The sequence below is a fragment of the Neoarius graeffei genome, chromosome 3, assembly GCF_027579695.1.
Source record: "Neoarius graeffei isolate fNeoGra1 chromosome 3, fNeoGra1.pri, whole genome shotgun sequence".
NCBI lineage: Eukaryota > Metazoa > Chordata > Actinopteri > Siluriformes > Ariidae > Neoarius > Neoarius graeffei.
Genome location: NC_083571.1, coordinates 96,967,783 through 96,985,062, shown reverse-complemented (window position 1 = coordinate 96,985,062; position 17,280 = coordinate 96,967,783). Strand labels below are relative to the sequence as shown.

The window sequence follows — 17,280 nt, the reverse complement described above, 5'->3', positions numbered from 1 at the left end:
TTTATAATAAGTCTATAAGAAATTTAGTCATTAACAATACAACTATTCTTACATAGAATTAATATTTTGAGTACGAGATTCCAAGTAACTTTTTAACAAAATGACTTTTAAAGGAGAACTGAAGTTATTCTTAAACTTGCTTTATTTCTTAATTAACGTGTTATTCAGTTACGTTTTCAGTTTTAGTAACCTTATATCGTGACTCATATTGGCAACTATTTGCAATTAAATATTATACTTATCAGCCTATTCCATTTTTAGCCATGTTGAATTTAGTTCGTTTGGTCCACGGCAGGTGTCACTTATCCACGCGATCTTCACGAGACTTGTGCGAGACTTCGAAACATGACGTGTCAGCCAGGTGTCAGTGCCGCCATTTTGAAAACGGTTTATCAAACGAAATATTGCACAAAAACGAGTTCAAATGAGGGCGGCACGGTGGTGTAGTGGTTAGCGCTGTCGCCTCACAGCAAGAAGGTCCGGGTTCGAGCCCCGTGGCCGGCGAGGGCCTTTCTGTGCGGAGTTTGCATGTTCTCCCCGTGTCTGGCTGGGTTTCCTCCGGGTGCTCCGGTTTCCCCCACAGTCCAAAGACATGCAGGTTAAGTTAACTGGTGACTCTAAATTGACCGTAGGTGTGAATGTCCTGACTTCAACCCTATTGAAAATATATGGACCGTGCTGAGAAGTTGAGTCCATGCCAAGAAAAAAAAATTAATTGAACTTTACCAATTCTACCATGAAAAGTCGTGAAATATCCAACCAGAATTCTGCCAGAAGCTTGTTCATGGTAAAGAAAAGTGTTTGGTCAAGGTGAATCTTGCGAAGAGACATTTTACCCAAATATTAGGTGTGCTGTATGGATATTTTTGACCCTGTATGTATAATTTTGACCCTGTGTTGATTTCAGAAAGCCCAAAGAAAATTAAAACTTGTGCACCAAATTCTAGTGCTTTTTTTTCTAAATTAAAGATGGATGCTGTACAATCATTCTGCCACAGAGAGAGAACAGTTCAAAGAAATTACCGAAAGCCCAAATATTGCCCTGACATTCATATCCAAGATGATATTCATGTCACTGTATGTAAACTTCTGACCACAACTGTATGAACTAGTAAATGAATATGCTCTTGCTTGTTACTCTGCAGTAGTGCTCCTCAGTGAGTGTTAATGGTGAGTTCTTACATTTACACCCAGTGACCTGAGCTCCATTTTTATTCATATATAGAAACGTGATTTTTTATTTTTTTTTTTTAGATATTTTTTGGGCTTTTTTCACCTTTATTGGATAGGACAGTGTAGAGACAGGAAATGAGCGGGAGAGAGACGGGGAGGGATCGGGAAATTACCTCGGGTCGGAATCGAACCCGGGTCCCTGGATTTATGGTATGACGCCTTATCCACCTGAGCCACGACGCCCCCAGCGTGATATTTAATGTATAGTGTGGAATGACTTTATTCAGACAGTCATTTAATACAAGTGGTAATTACTTTGCTAACATTACTTAAGGCATATTAGCGTTGAAGTTGATTTGTTAATATTAGCCAATGACATGAACCATTTTCGGTTTTCGATGAAAAATCTGTTTCTGTGTCCATTGATGCCCAGTGCTTCATCTGTCTGTCTCACTATCGGCAGGAGGTTCGAGGAGGGGTAGACTCTCAGCATGTCAGACTGCAGGACATTATGAACAGGGTGAGGAAGAGGAGCAAGAACCCACCTCAAGAGATCCAGAATCTACATCACCAGGTCACTCTGTCCGTGAAGGAGGCCAAGGACATGGTATACTGAAATATTTGTCTTTATACTTATTTGGTAGTCGTTACCCTATAGGTCATTCCATACATTTTGTATCAGGTACAGTTTTCACCAAACTATCACTATATTGTGGGAAATAGTTTTAAATGCATTTTTAGAAATAACCATTTTCAAGAAGGATTGTTCATGTGCATGGCAGTGCGTCTACAGTGGTGCTTGAAAGTTTGTGAACCCTTGAGAAGTTTCTATATTTCTGCATAAATATGACCTAAAACAACATCAGATTTTCGCACAAATCCTAAAAGTAGATAAAGAGAACCCAGTTAAACAAATAAGACAAAAATATTATACTTGGTCATTTATTTATTGAGGATAATGATCCAATGTTACATATCTGTGAGTGGCAAAAATATGTGAACCTTTGCTTTCAGTATCTGGTGTGACCCCCTTGTGCAGCAATAACTGCAACTAAACGTTTCCGGTAACTGTTGATCAGTCCTGCACACCGGCTTGGAGGAATTTTAGCCCATTCCTCCATACAGAACAGCTTCAACTCTGGGGTATTGGTGGGTTTCCTCACATGAACTGCTCGCTTCAGGTCCTTCCACAACATTTGGATTGGATTAAGGTCAGGACTTTGACTTGGCCATTCCAAAACATTAACTTTATTCTTCTTTAACCATTCTTTGGCAGAACGACTTGTGTGCTTAGGGTCGTTGTCTTGCTGCATAGCCCACCTTCTCTTGAGATTCAGTTCATGGACAGATGTCCTGACATTTTCCTTTAGAATTCGCTGGTATAATTCAGAATTCATTGTTCCATCAATGATGGCAAGCCGTCCTGGCCCAGATGCAGCAAAACAGGCCCAAACCATGATACTACCACCACCATGTTTCACAGATGTGATCAGGTTCTTATGCTGGAATGCAGTGTTTTCCTTTCTCCAAACATAACGCTTCTCATTTAAACCAAAAAGTTCTATTTTGGTCTCATCTGTCCACAAAACATTTTTCCAATAGCCTTCTGGCTTGTCCATGTGATCTTTAGCAAACTGTAGACGAGCAGCATTGTTCTTTTTGGAGAGCAGTGGCTTTTTCCTTGCAACCCTGCCATGCACACCATTGTTGTTCAGTGTTCTCCTGATGGTGGACTCATGAACATTAACATTAGCCAATGTGAGAGAGGCCTTCAGTTGCTTAGAAGTTACCCTGGGGACCTTTGTGACCTCACCGACTATTACACACCTTGCTCTTGGAGCGATCTTTGTTGGTCGACCACTCCTGGGAGGGTAACAATGGTCTTGAATTTCCTCCATTTGTACACAATCTGTCTGACTGTGGATTGGTGGAGTCCAAACTCTTTAGAGATGGTTTTGTAACCTTTTCCAGCCTGATGAGCACCAACAACGCTTTTTCTGAGGTCCTCAGAAATCTTCTTTGTTTGTGCCATGATGCATTTCCACAAACATGTGTTGTGAAGATCAGACTTTGATAGATCCCTGTTCTTTAAATAAAACAGGGTGCCCACTCACACCTGATTGTCATCCCATTGATTTGAAAACACCTGACTCTAATTACACCTTCAATTAACTGCTAATCCTAGAGGTTCACATACTTTTGCCACTCACAGATATGTAATATTGGATCATTTTCCTCAATAAATAAATGACCAAGTATAATATTTTTGTCTCATTTGTTTAACTGGGTTCTCTTTTTATCTACTTTTGGGGCTTGTGTGAAAATCTGATGATGTTTTAGGTCATATTTATGCAGAAATATAGAAAATTCGAAAGGGTTCACAAACTTTCAAGCACCACTGTACTGTGTACTCTGAGAGACTGCTAAGGTTACAGTTAACAGAAGAGAAATCATTCAGGGGTTTTGTTGTTTTTGGTGTTTTAGGTGGGACAGGCTATGGCAAGGAGTGGCTCTCTTCAGAGAATGAGTGAGCATGTGGACAAAGTGACTGTGGGTTTAAGACGTGTCGAGGCCCTGCTGCAGCAGAAGAGTCCCACTGTAAAAGAAGCTGAGAGCATACTCAAGGTGTGTGGGAGTAGGTGCATGTGTGTGCTCATTTCATATTAACAGGCAAGCTGGCCTTAAAAATAATACCAGAAATGGTAAAGTTACACACTGGAAGGCAAGTTATATTTTCAGCCACTTTGGCAGGTAACCTTATGGTCAAGTTCAGTCAAAGTCCCTCCCGTGCCAGGACCTGGTCTTCCCAGGCAGTCTCCTGTCCCAGTCCTAACCAGTCTTTTGAGGCATCTTGGGCAGCTCCAATCTCCGTTTCTATAGCCCTCGGCCTCTCACCTATTATATAGCTAGGGTTACAGTGGGGGGGGGGGGGGGGGGGGGGCTGGTCCTTTGGCAGACTTGTAGTACTCGAGTCCAGGACTCAGACTCGAGTCTGACTCGTGCCCATATTTTAAGGACTTGTGATTTGACTTGGATTTGAGCACTGATGACTCGGACTCGTGCATTAACTGCATTCGGACAATGTAAACTGGAGATGAGGACTTGGATCTTTTCTTTATTTTTTGTAACATGCCATAATAATTTGGCATAAGATATTTATATCTAGCCCTGTGATGACCTGGCGACTTGTCCAGGGTGTACCCCGCCTTTCGCCTGTAGTCAGCTGGGATAGGCTCCAGCTTGCCTGCGACCCTGTAGAAGGATAAAGCGGCTAGAGATAACGAGATGAGATGAGATATTTATATCTGTGTCAATTTTTATACTAATTTCGTGCAAGAGAATGCACATTCACCTGTTCATACGTCATGTTCAGGAACAAACTAATGTTAATGGCGCTGAAATGCTTGGAGAAAACACCCCTAGGACTGTCCGCTTTGCTGATACAGACTTCTCGTGCAGTGGGAACACATGCACTGCTGTGTGTTTCATATGTAGAAGAACTATCGAGGAGACGATGGGGACAACCTCGAACTTCAATCGCCATTTGGCCAGACTCCACCCAGAGAAGTAAAGGACACACTATGTTCATTGCTCTGTTGATAGCGGGGCTTGTTTGCTGACCGATGAACAACTAGCTCGTGTTAACCCTCTCTCATGTTATTTGCCCTGTTGATAGTGGGCGGGGCTTGATGAGCAATGAACAAGCTTTTTATCTGTAGCCTGTTCACTAAAATGGGGCAGTCGAGCAGTAACGTTAGTCCAACGCAGCAGCAGAGACAGTTTCACATAAAGGCAGCAACAGCTACCGTCAAATGGTGCGGTTGGAGTCTTGTTCTTGGACTTGACTCGGATCAATAGTGGATTTGACTTGGACTTGACTCGAAGTTTTCTTTAATGACTTGGACTTGAACACTGGGGACTCGAGCCTGGACTCGGACTCGAGGTTTAGTGACTCGACTACAACACTGTCCTCTGGTAACTGCGAGAGTTTGACTCCCTACTCGCATCTGTATTGCAGTGTGCCTTGCCAGATGGCAGTAGGCACCATTTTTAATGCTAGTCTGTGAGTAAAACTCATGATCTCCTGCTCAAGAGGCGGACACGCTAACCACTAGGCCAGCTCATGGTTAACTTTATGGTGCCCATCCAAAATAAAGGTGTGTTTTATAGCATATAGTATGTGAGGTAGTCTGGGAAAACCTGTTGGATGTCCCTGTGGCTAATTTCTGACAAAAGACAAAAAAAAAAGTAAAATTAGTGTTTTAACAAAAATAAATGTTTCTATGACATCTCAACTTTAACACTACGTTCACACTGCAAGGCTTAAAGCTCAATTCCGATTTTTTTGTGAAATCCGATTTTTTTGTGAGGTCGTTCACATTAACAAATATATGCGACTTGTATGTGATCCTCAGTATGAACGAAAAGCGACCTAAAAGTGTTCCGCATGCGCATTGCAGGATACGACGACGTCACACGCAGTGAGTATGGCCAGTGTTTACAGAAGTAGCCTAAAGTTTCCTGTGTATGACAGTAGCCAGCATGGAGTACCTGGCGATGATGCAGTTGTTGTTGCGACGGAGCCAGAACATGCACAATAGCCTGATGTTAAGGAGGAGGTTGAGAAGGAAGAGGGCAAGGGTTTTGGCTCAGGCGTTCTGCGGGGTAGTGACTGCAACCTCCGTTCAAAGGAACATCAAAGCCATGTTGTTGTAACTTTTTTGAGAGACCCGCCGCCTACTTCAGCGCAGAATAGTGACGTTTGTGGCTTGTTGATGACGTGTAAGTCGGATGAATGCGACCTGGCAGTTCAGACTGAAGTCGCATATGAAAAGATCGGATAGGAATCGGAATTAGGACCACATATCCAAACAGCCTGGGTCGGATTTGAAAAAATCGGATCTGTGTCGTTCATATTGTCAATAAAAGATCGGATACAGGTCACATATGGGCGAAAAAATCGGATTTGAGTCACTTCAGCCTGCAGTGTGAACGTAGTGTAAGAAACCAGTTTAAGTGACAGAACAGACAACACCTGAGAATCGAATCAGGTTTGAAGAGGAAAATGATCAGAAAAAGTTCCATTTAAAAAAGGAAAGTGGCAGACTGTTATGACAGATATGACAGACAAATATGTTTAAGGCTGTCAGTGATATGGAAACAGCATGATAAAAATATATTATTTGAAGGAGACCTTAATCTGTTTTATGAATTTAGTACACAAATGATCCAGATTGATTACGAGGGTCCAGTTGTTCAAAGCATTGTTATCTTTTAACCAATGGTTAAATCACTATTTAACATTCTGTTAAACATAACCTATTGTTAAACTATTGTTCAAAACTCCGTTAAAGTTAACACACCTCCCAGCCTCCGTTATCTTTTAACCAAGTGGTTATGTAAACATCAAAATGGCATTCATCTTACAGGCGAACGCTGCTGGCATGTTCACGATTGTTAATGCACACCGTCCAAAACAATTCAGACAAGGACCGAACGAGTTACTTCGATAGAATGACACAGAACTTTGACGTCGGTACCGATTTGGTAGAGAACTTCTGTTATATATTTGATATGTTGCAAGAAGATTTGGAACGCCCAACACAAAGAAGCCATGCATTGTCCGTTGAGGAGCAGATGCTCGTTAGATCAACCCTTAGATTTTATGCAAGCAGCATTTTTTCCCAAGTCATTGGCGATACAGTGGGCATCGAGAAAGTAGAATGGTTAATGAAGTCACAAATGCCCTTGTGTCCAAATCTCCTCCACCATTGCTTGTATCAAATTTTCTTTGTCTGGAGAATAGTTCTTGTTTCTCTTCTTTTGTTTATTCATGGAAGAACAGTCGAGTGAAGCAGATGTAAAATCGGCCATCTTGTCGCAAAGGTAGGCATGGCATTGTGGGATTGATTTTGACATGGTGTGATGTCATAACCAATTAGTTAGGGCTAAACCAATTGGTTTGCTAACGGTATGGTTAAATTAGCTTCAGGAACTTATTTTTTAATGGCTGGTTAACTAGTTGCAGGTTAAAATTTTAATGAATGGTTACAGTCCGTTAAAATAACCATGTTTTGAACAACCGGATCCAGATTGATTATCCAATTTGGGGACTATTGATCTCTCTCTCTCTCTCTAACACACATGCACAAGGACCCTGAACAGGAAAAAGTTGTTCCATGGTTACTTAAGATGAATGAGTGAATGAATACATAAAATAATACATTCATTTGTAATTTACACATATTTGTGTAAAATTTGATTTGCGGTGGCAAACTTTTGGCTACTAAAAATACTGGCTACTGAATTTGGAAACATCAACATCAGTGTCTGGTGAATCAAGCAAAATTATTTTCAAGCCCTGCACAATATTATTTGAGAAATCACTTAAGCCAATTACTATATTTTAAGTTATACTTATCAGAGCCTAATCTAGGGTGCGTAATACGCAATAATACGCGTTTTTTATCTGTCTGTCGCACATCCACTTTTTGGGCACGAGAGTGATATCACGTATCTATTCATTTTGTCGCGCATTTATAAGTAGAGAGCGTGTAGTCGCGTTTTACTGAATCTTGTGCGTATCAATTTGTCAGCACCAGCTAGCAAGCACTGCGGTAAATATAGCGTTGTTTACACACCAATCGGAAAATATCGGAAAGGACCGAAGTATTCCGAATGGTTTATTTAGCGGGTAAAACAGTTTTGTGAACTATTATAACATTGGTCACTGAACCGGAAGACAGTGTATCTCAACCAATCGTGTGAAGTGTTTTAAAAATACCCAAAAGCACATGGCATATCGTTCTGTCTCATCCAAACATAACAATGTCAAAACGCGTGGTCACGTTGAAAGACCTTTGGACGAAAAAAGAAAAAAGGAAACAAAACGAAGACACAGAAGTAACACAGAAGTGAGTATTATGTTATTAATCATATTCAAATAGTAAAGGTGCTTAGTTGATATATAAGACATATATAAGTTTGTGTACAAATATGATCTTAGAGTAATTAAATGACAGTGTGAAGACATACTAAGTCATTTGATTCTGATTGATAATGGTTTTTGAAGTTTGAATTTGATATTATTTTCCTAATGCCAATATACAATTAGTTTGATAATGTTTGGTATTATGTAAGTTTTATTTAAAAATATTATGAAATATATTTAATCTGTTCTTGTGTAATTGTAGGTACTGTAAGATTGTAAATGATAGAGATTATATACTTTTTAGGAAGTCTGAATTTTGAGATTATCTCCAGTCTTTTATGTCAAAATCTAGTTTAAACATAGGTAGATTGTTTAATGTTTTTCACTTTCATGAAAGGTGGTCTGAACAAAACAAATATGATAGCATTTTTAAATATTTGATAGTGATTTTATTTTATTCAGAAAGTCAGATTTTTCATCTTATTATTAATTAATAGTGGCAAGACTACATGGATTTTAGACTTAACTATATCAAATGATGTAATATTAACCTAGTCATATTTGATATGCAATATTAACCTAGTCATATTTGAAATGCAAAATTATACTACTGGTGGTCAAATTGGTAAAAATAGGCTAGTCACATGATTTATAGTAAAACAGTAACCTAGTCATATAACAGAAAACTAGTCATATTTGTAAGGTTTTGCAGTATATAATTCTTCATATAGTTTTTGATCTAAAATCTTTACATTTTTAAAGTTCAGATCTGATCATAATGTTTGTGCAATACTATAAACTGTGGATAAGTGTTTGCTGATATGGTTTTCATATCACTGTATTAAAGGATATGTATAGTGCCATAATTATGATATTATATAGATTAACATCTGATATGAATGTTTGTTACATGTATTTAGTTTTATTAATAAAACTGTTCTGTTTATAGATGTACTCTTGAAAATATCTACCAATGTATTACTTATTTTTCTGTCCCCACTAACTGGAACAAATGAGGGATATTTTTACCCATGTTAATATTTTCTGTCCCCTGTTTCTACAACTAGTGAGGGATCTGTCCCCTATTTTCAAATTCCTAGATTAGGCTCTGCTTATAAATATTTTAATATATACTATATTTAGCTCACCGGCCTTAGGGCAATGAGCTATTGCCATCACGCGTCGTCCGTCCGTCCATCCATCTGTTCGTCCACAATTCACAAAAATCGCTACTCCTACCTGAGTTTTCAATTGATTTTGATTCTGATTGTTTTGTTTGGAAGATCTAATCAGTCTGCGCAAAAGTTACTCCCTGGTCTTATGATTTCTCATTAACAAGTTGCTAATTAGGCCGGTTAACAAACTTTGAGGAAAATAGCTACTCCTCCCTCAGTTTTCAATGCTTTTTGGTTCTGATAGTTTTGTTTAGAAGATCTAATTGTTCTCATGAAGAACAACTGAGCTAATTATAAACGAGTCTGGTTTCTCATGGTACGGCCGTGTGAGCTACTGCATCGCTGACGCTCTGGTTTAAGCATGTGGACATGTGTTTTGTGGATGTGTCTACATGTACAGCGGGTATGGGATGAATTGGACCAATGGCACTCACGGATCAATGAACTAGAGGCAGAGGTTCAGGAGTTGGCTGAGGAGCAGCCTGAGAGAGTTCATATACTAATGGATGAGCTCACCAAGCCCCTGCAGCTCTACCAGACTGTAGCCAAGCAGGCAGAGCAGAGGACAGCCTTCATTAACAGAGTGAGTACAGTTACGTCCTATCCTGCCATCATCCAGTACTTCAAAGCTCACATGTCACCCCACAGTGTCACCTCACAGGAAGTTGTTACAGGATTAGATTTTCTTTGGTTTCTTCAGCATCACTTAAGAAATGAACATTGGCATGGTGGTTGGTATTTTTATTGTGTATTTATGTGTGTATTTGTGTCTGTGTGATGGATTTAGATCCCTACATGTCTTCAAGAGTATCAGGACGTTCTGCGTAGCTCTACATGCTGGCTGGCTGAGACTCAGTCCTGGCTAAAAACTCCTCAGACCTACACGACGGCCAAGTGTCTGCACAGCCATGCCAACTCCCTACAGGTCAGACCAATGGGACTTTTAAAGTGCCTTCTGGTTAAACTCTCTCAAGACATGTGTCCAGATATGTCCAAGGGTATTCCACTAAAATCAGTGACCGTCTGGCTACCAAAATCGTTTGCTTACTGTGGTCTGGATTAGCAACTTACATGACTAAATATCAACAGCATTTACCTTTTAATGCTTAAAATTAGTGATTAGTTAACGGCTGTAAATGAATAAGCATCACCTTGAAGTGGTTAGGTTTTGCTTTGTATTGCTGCTTCACATTGCAACCGTTGATGAATGCCACAGACTCTGAACATTTGGTTTATATACAGTATGTAGAATATGTATAAACCTCTATACCAGTGGTTTTCAAAGTGGGGGCCGCCAGGGGGCGCTGGGGGGCCTCAGAAAGTTGGAGGGACGATAACAAAAAAATTGCGAAAATATATATACTTTTTAAAATAATTATTATTAAATATATTGTAATTCGTTTTTTAATCATTATTATAAAATATAATTATTAATAATAATACATCATATCGAAACGTTGTTTGCCATGCTCATCTCTCCGATTGCCTGTGACGTTGCAGTTTGCGCCATTTATCAAGCTGCTTTGCTCCTCAAGCTAGCGTATTGCTAGCGCAAAATGGACAGGTTTTTGAAGAAGAGACCGAAGGAACAAACCAACAGCCCTGCTGTGGAGGACACTGCTGCGGAAAAAAAAAAACCCTAAGAAGTCCTGGCCAACTAAAATCCGAAAATATGAGGCAGCATACATAAAGTATGGCTTTACAGCCATACAGAAAAATGGCCATGATTGCCCGAAATGCGTCCTCTGTCTGGAGACCCTGTCAAACGAGTGCTTAAAACCTTCGAAACTTCAGCGTCACTTGGTACAAAAACATCCGACAGATGCTGAAAAAACAGTAGATTTCTTCAGACGCAAAGAAGAGCATTTGGTCAGGCAATCTGCTGCATTCACCCAGCAAGCTACCGTACTGTCCCCGAGCGGGCCCTGAAGGCATCATTTTTAGCCTCGTACCACATTGCTCGTGCTAAAAAAACTCACTCAATTGGAGAAGATTTGATTTTACCAGCCACCAAAGACATTGTCCGAGAATTGCTTGGTGAGGATGTTGCCAAAAAAATCGATGCTGTCCCAATCTCTGATAACACCGTGAGCCGACGGATTGGTGACATGGCTCAAGACGTATCTGCTCAGCTGTTGGAGCAGGTGAGAGCCAGCGAATACTTCGCACTTCAGCTGGATGAGAGCACAGGTTTATCCAATGAGGCCCAACTGCTTGTGTACATCAGATTTATTTCACAGGAAAGATTTGTGGAGGAAATACTATTTTGTAAAGCACTTGAAAGAAGAACTACTGGGAAAGACATTTTTCAAGTTTTGGACGATTACATCGAGTCTAACGGATTGGACTGGACCCGTTGTGTGGGGGTGTGTTCGGACGGAGCCGCGGCAATGACCGGGAAGATCAGTGGAGTGACCGCTCTCATTAAGCAGAAGGCCCCGCGTGTAGTGGCCACACACTGCATGCTCCATCGCGAGGCACTGGTTGCAAAAAGGATGGATAACGAGTTGAATCAGGTACTACAGGAGGTTATACAGTTTATTGTTCAGTGCGAAAATATTTGTGTTGAAAACATGTTAGTTAATAATATTCTTATGCTAAACAAATGTAACAATTATTGACTATTGAATAAAAGTAAGAGAAAACATTCTAAAAGTTGATGTTTCTTTACATATTTTGTAGCATTGTCTGTGGGTTTGCAAAGGGGGTCCCCGGCCAGAAGCTAATGCTGTTTGGGGGGCCTTGGCATGGAAAAGTTTGGGAACTCCTGCTCTATACATCCATCTTTAAATATTCTGTTTTTGTCGTCACTTTTTTGTTTCTTTTAAACAAGCTATGTTGTCATTTCACTAAACAGTTTGGAGAAGATAAGTGATAAAAAATAATCTATAAAAATCTGTGCACTGCAAAAAACTGTCATCTTGGCAAGTGAAAATATCTTGAATCTAGTATTTCCTATGATAACATTACAGTAAACCAAATATAAGATTCCTAAACATATATGTTTAGGAAATTAAATCACTTCCCAGCCACAGAATGGCCTGATATTTTGTGAGATATTACAGAAATAAACATATAGGAAGTCCGTGTGTGTGCATGCACAGGTTTACCTTTGACTGTGCACTGATAGTTACATCATTCTTTCACTAAACGAATAGCTGATCACACCGAGGGTGCTCGCTGACTGCCGATATTTATTAGTTTGGTCCTGCGTTTCCTTTCCTTCGCAACATAACATCTTCTCGCTTTCTGTAACTGTATTCCGTCTTCCACGTTTCATCGCACACTCACGTCCTCCATTTTTTTTTTCTCCTGTTTCAAATTTGTATCCCACAATGGCTTGCGCGAACGGGGAAAGCCCGCCACATCATCTATGACGTAGTATCTTGAATTGGGTCATGGTGAAGCAGGAAAAAACCAGCAGAGAATTTAGGACCACGTGGCCCTAAATTCATTAATTGTTCTATGTAAAAAAAAAAAAAAACAACAACTAATAAAATTGGAATTCTGTGATTCAAATTCAGTAGCTTTCGGTCCACTAAACAGAAATAACGGTGTTGGGGAAAATTCTTTTTATGACCTACACTTGAACAATCTGAAAGGCAGTCTAGCTTTAAGGTTATTACTGTTCTAATTCATCATGATAGTTCATTGTCTTGTAATTGAAAAGATAAGATGAATTTGACTATCTTCAAAAGATTTCCACTTGCCAAGATGTAATATTTTGTAGAAATTTGGTTACAAAGGAGGATTTGCTACATTTGGAACAGCTCACTTGGAACAGTGCCTTGCAAAAGTATTCATCCCCCTTGGTGTTTGTCCTGTTTTGTCACATTACAAAGTGGAATTAAAATGGATTTTTGGAGGGTTAGCACCATTTGATTTACACAACATGCCTACCACTTTATTGTTGTTTTATTGTGACACAAACAATAATTAAGATGAAAAAACAGAAATCTGGAGTGTGCATAGGTATTCACCCCCCAAAGTCAATACTTTACAGAGCCAGCTTTTGCTACAATTACAGCTACATATCTCTTGGGGTATGTCTCCATTAGCTTAGCACATCTAGCCACTGGGATTTTTGCCCATTCCTCAAGGCAAAACTGCTCCAACTCTTTCAAGTTACTTGGGTTGTTTTGGTGGACAGCAATCTTCAAATTATGCTACAGATTCTCAGTTGGATTGAGGTCTGGGCTTTGATTAGACATTTTAAATATTTCCCTTTCAACCACTCCAGTGGAGTTTTAGCAGTATGTTTAGGGTCATTGTCCTGCTGGAACGTGAACTTTTGCCCAAGTCTCAAACCTCTGGCCGACTCAAACAGGTTTTCCTCCAGAATTGCCCTGTATTTAGTGCCATCTATCTTTCCTTCAGTCCTGACCAGCTTTCCTGTCCCTGCAGATGAAAAATATCCCCATAGCATGATGCTGCCACCACCATGCTTCATTGTAGGAATGGTGTTCTCAGGGTGTTGGGTTTGCGCCACACATGGCATTTCCCATGATGGCTAAAAAGATCCATTTTAGTCTCATTTGACCAGAGAATCTTCTTCCATGTGTTTGGGGAGTCTGTCACATGCTGCTGGGCAAACTCCAAATGTATTTTCTTAAGCAATGACTTTTTCTGGCCACTCTTCCATAAAGCCCTGCTCTGTGGAGTGTACGGCTTAAAGTGATCCTATGGACAGATACTCCCATCTCCACTGTGGACCTTTGCAGCTCCTTCAGCGTTATCTTTGGTGTCTTTGTTGCATCTCTGATTAATGCCCTCCTTGCCCGGTCTGTGAGTTTTGGTGGGCGGCCTTCTCTTGTCAGGTTTGTAGTGGTGCCATATTCTTTCCATTTTGCTATAATGGATTTAATGGTCCTCCCTGGGATATTCAAAGTTTGGGATATTTTTTATAACCCAGCCCTGATCTATACTTCTCCACAGCTTTGTTTCTGACCTGTTTGGATGCTTCTTGGTTTTCATGTTGCTTGCTTAGTAGTGTTACAGAGTCAGGGTCCTTCCAGACCAGGTTGATTTATACAGACATCATGTGACACTTTGATTGCACACAGGTGGATCTTAATCAACTAATTATGTGACTTATGAAGGGAATTGTTTGGACCAGCTCTTATTTAGGGGTTTCATATGAAAGGGGGTGAATACCTACAATGCTCAGCGTAAATGAGTACACCCCCTTTGAGAAATAACATTTTAAACAATATCTCAATGAACATAAACAATTTCCAAAATGTTGACAAGACAAAGTTTAATATAACATCTGTTTAACTTATAACGTGAAAGTAAGGTTAATAATATAAACTTAGATTACACATTTTTCAGTTTTACTCAAATTAGGGTGGTGCAAAAATGAGTACACCCCACAACAAAAACTACTACGTCTAGTACTTTGTATGGCCTCCATGATTTTTAATGACTGCACCAAGTCTTCTAGGCATGGAATGAACAAGTTGGCGACATTTTGCAACATCAATCTTTTTCCATTCTTCAACAATGACCTCTTTTAGTGACTGGATGCTGGATGGAGAGTGATGCTCAACTTGTCTCTTCAGAATTCCCCATAGGTGTTCGATTGGGTTCAGATCAGGAGACATACTTGGCCACTGAATCACTTTCACCCTGTTCTTCTTCAGAAATCCAACAGTGGCCTTAGATGCGTGTTTAGGATCATTGTCATGTTGGAAAAGTGCACGACGACCAAGGGCACGGAGTGATGGTAGCATCTTCTCTTTCAGTATAGAGCAATACATCTGTGAATTCATGATGCCATCAATGAAATGCAGCTCCCCGACACCAGCAGCACTCATGCAGCCCCACATAAGGACACTGCCACCACCATGTTTCACTGTAGGCACCATGCATTTTTCTTTGTATTCCTCACCTTTGCGACGCCATACAGTTTTGAAGTCATCAGTTCCAAAAACATTGATCTTGGTCTCATCACTCCAGAGTATAGAGTCCCAGTAGTCTTCATCTTTGTCAGCATGGGCCCTGGCAAACTCTAGGTGGGCTTTTTTGTGCCTGGGCTTTAGGAGAGGCTTCTTTCGTGGACGGCATCCATGCACGCCATTCCTCTGCAGTGTACGCCATATTGTGTCACGGGAAATAGTCACCCCAGTTTGGCTTTCTACTTCTTTAGATAACTGCAGTGAACTTGCATGCCGATTTTCTTCAACCCTTCTCATCAGAAGACGCTCCTGTCGAGGTGTTAACTTCCGTGGACGACCTGGACGTCTCTGTGAGATGGTTGCAGTTCCATATTTCTTAAATTTTTGTACCACTTTTGCTACAGTATTTTGACTGATAAGTGAAGCTTTGTTGATCTTCTTGTAGCCTTCACCTTTGTGGTGTGAAGAAATTATTTTCTTTGGGGAATTCTGAAGAGACAAGTTGAGCATCACTCTCCATCCAGCATCCAGTCACTAAAAGAGGTCATTGTTGAAGAATGGAAAAAGACTGATGTTGCAAAATGTCGCCAACTTGTTCATTCCATGCCTAGAAGACTTGGTGCAGTCATTAAAAATCATGGAGGCCATACAAAGTACTAGATGTAGTAGTTTTTGTTGTGGGGTGCACTCATTTTTGCACCACCCTAATTTGAGTAAAACTGAAAAATGTGTAATCTAAGTTATATTATTAACCTTACTTTCACGTTATCAGTTAAACTGATGTTATATTAAACTTGTCAACATTTTGGAAATTGTTTGTGTTCATTGAGATATTGTTTAAAATGTTACTTTTCAAAGGGGGTGTACTCATTTACGCTGAGCGCTGTATGCACGCTCCAGATTTCTGTGGTGTCAGAATAAAACAACAACGTGCGCCTTTAAAGTTGTCGGCATGTTGTGTAAATCAAACAGTGCTAACCCTCCAAAAATCCATTTTAATTCCATCTTGTAATGCAACAAAACAAGACAAACACCAAGGGGGATGAATACTTTTGCAAGACACTGTAATTGACACTTTTATCCAAAGCAACTTGCAATTGAAACGGGTACAAATGAACAGATGAAGGTTAATGGTAACACGGTTGGTGGTGTTCAGATCTGAACTCATAGCCATCTGATCTGTACCGCAATACCTTCACCATTGAACCCCCTCTTCTCATGTCTTGCTGCTACAGAACTTGCAAGGGTTCGTATTTAAAAATCTGGAGTCACGGAACTATGTTCTTTCATACACTAAATAGAGTTTTGCGACGATATGTTTCATGTGCTTGGTTCAGTCTGCAGAAAAACTTCGTTGGGACCATTTCTGGACCAACCACATAGAAAACTTCAGTGTAATTTAGTGAGTCGTCAAAGCAAACAGTGGTGCTTAATCGTCATCTAATTATCATGTTCTTTTTTCCATCAACAGCAAATCCATGAACAAATCCAGCAGGTCTCACTTTCCCGTTGCCACACTGTGAGAGGCTTAATTTTTCCTCTCACTTGCTCATTTAGTCATTTTATGTGAACCAAGTACGTTTTCTTGTTAATCTTACAGCTCATGTTCTCAACACAAAGTGCCAGTTGTAGGCTGTAAATGTGTCATTGCATAAATCACGTCCGACAATGGTTAGGCTGCATTCATGCTCACGGTTAATGGCATGTTTTGATTTTCCAGAAATAAAAATGCATCCACCCACTAAAAATAATCGGCGGTCGATCATTATTTTTTCCAGCTTGAAGTCCCAACTAATGAGGGGGGAGGTGTATAGCCGAGCTCTATCAATATAAACGACATGGAAGAAGGTGTCCTGATTTTGATTCTCCTTTTGGAAGGATTGTGACAAGCATAATCCATCCATCCATTATCCGTAACCGCTTATCCTGTGCAGGGTCGCAGGCAAGCTAGAGCCTATCCCAGCTGACTACGGGCGAGAGGCGGGGTACACCCTGGACAAGTCGCCAGGTCATCATAGGGCTGACATATAGAGACATACAACCATTCACACTCACATTCGCACCTATGGTCAATTTAGAGCCTCCAATTAGCCTAACCTGCATG

At 40.2% G+C, this 17,280-nt stretch overlaps 1 protein-coding gene across 11 annotated transcripts in view; it reads left to right on the top strand.

Annotated features, from left to right (window-relative positions):
- Positions 1 to 17,280, top strand: part of LOC132883748 (nesprin-2) — a 379,369-nt gene that overhangs the window by 169,776 nt on the left and 192,313 nt on the right. For all 11 annotated transcript variants that reach the window (XM_060917719.1, XM_060917720.1, XM_060917721.1 and 8 more), the window contains 4 exons: positions 1,637 to 1,780; positions 3,658 to 3,798; positions 9,680 to 9,862; positions 10,067 to 10,204. In XM_060917719.1, coding sequence (XP_060773702.1) covers positions 1,637 to 1,780; positions 3,658 to 3,798; positions 9,680 to 9,862; positions 10,067 to 10,204 — 606 coding nt within the window. The remainder of the gene's footprint in view (positions 1 to 1,636; positions 1,781 to 3,657; positions 3,799 to 9,679; positions 9,863 to 10,066; positions 10,205 to 17,280) is intronic.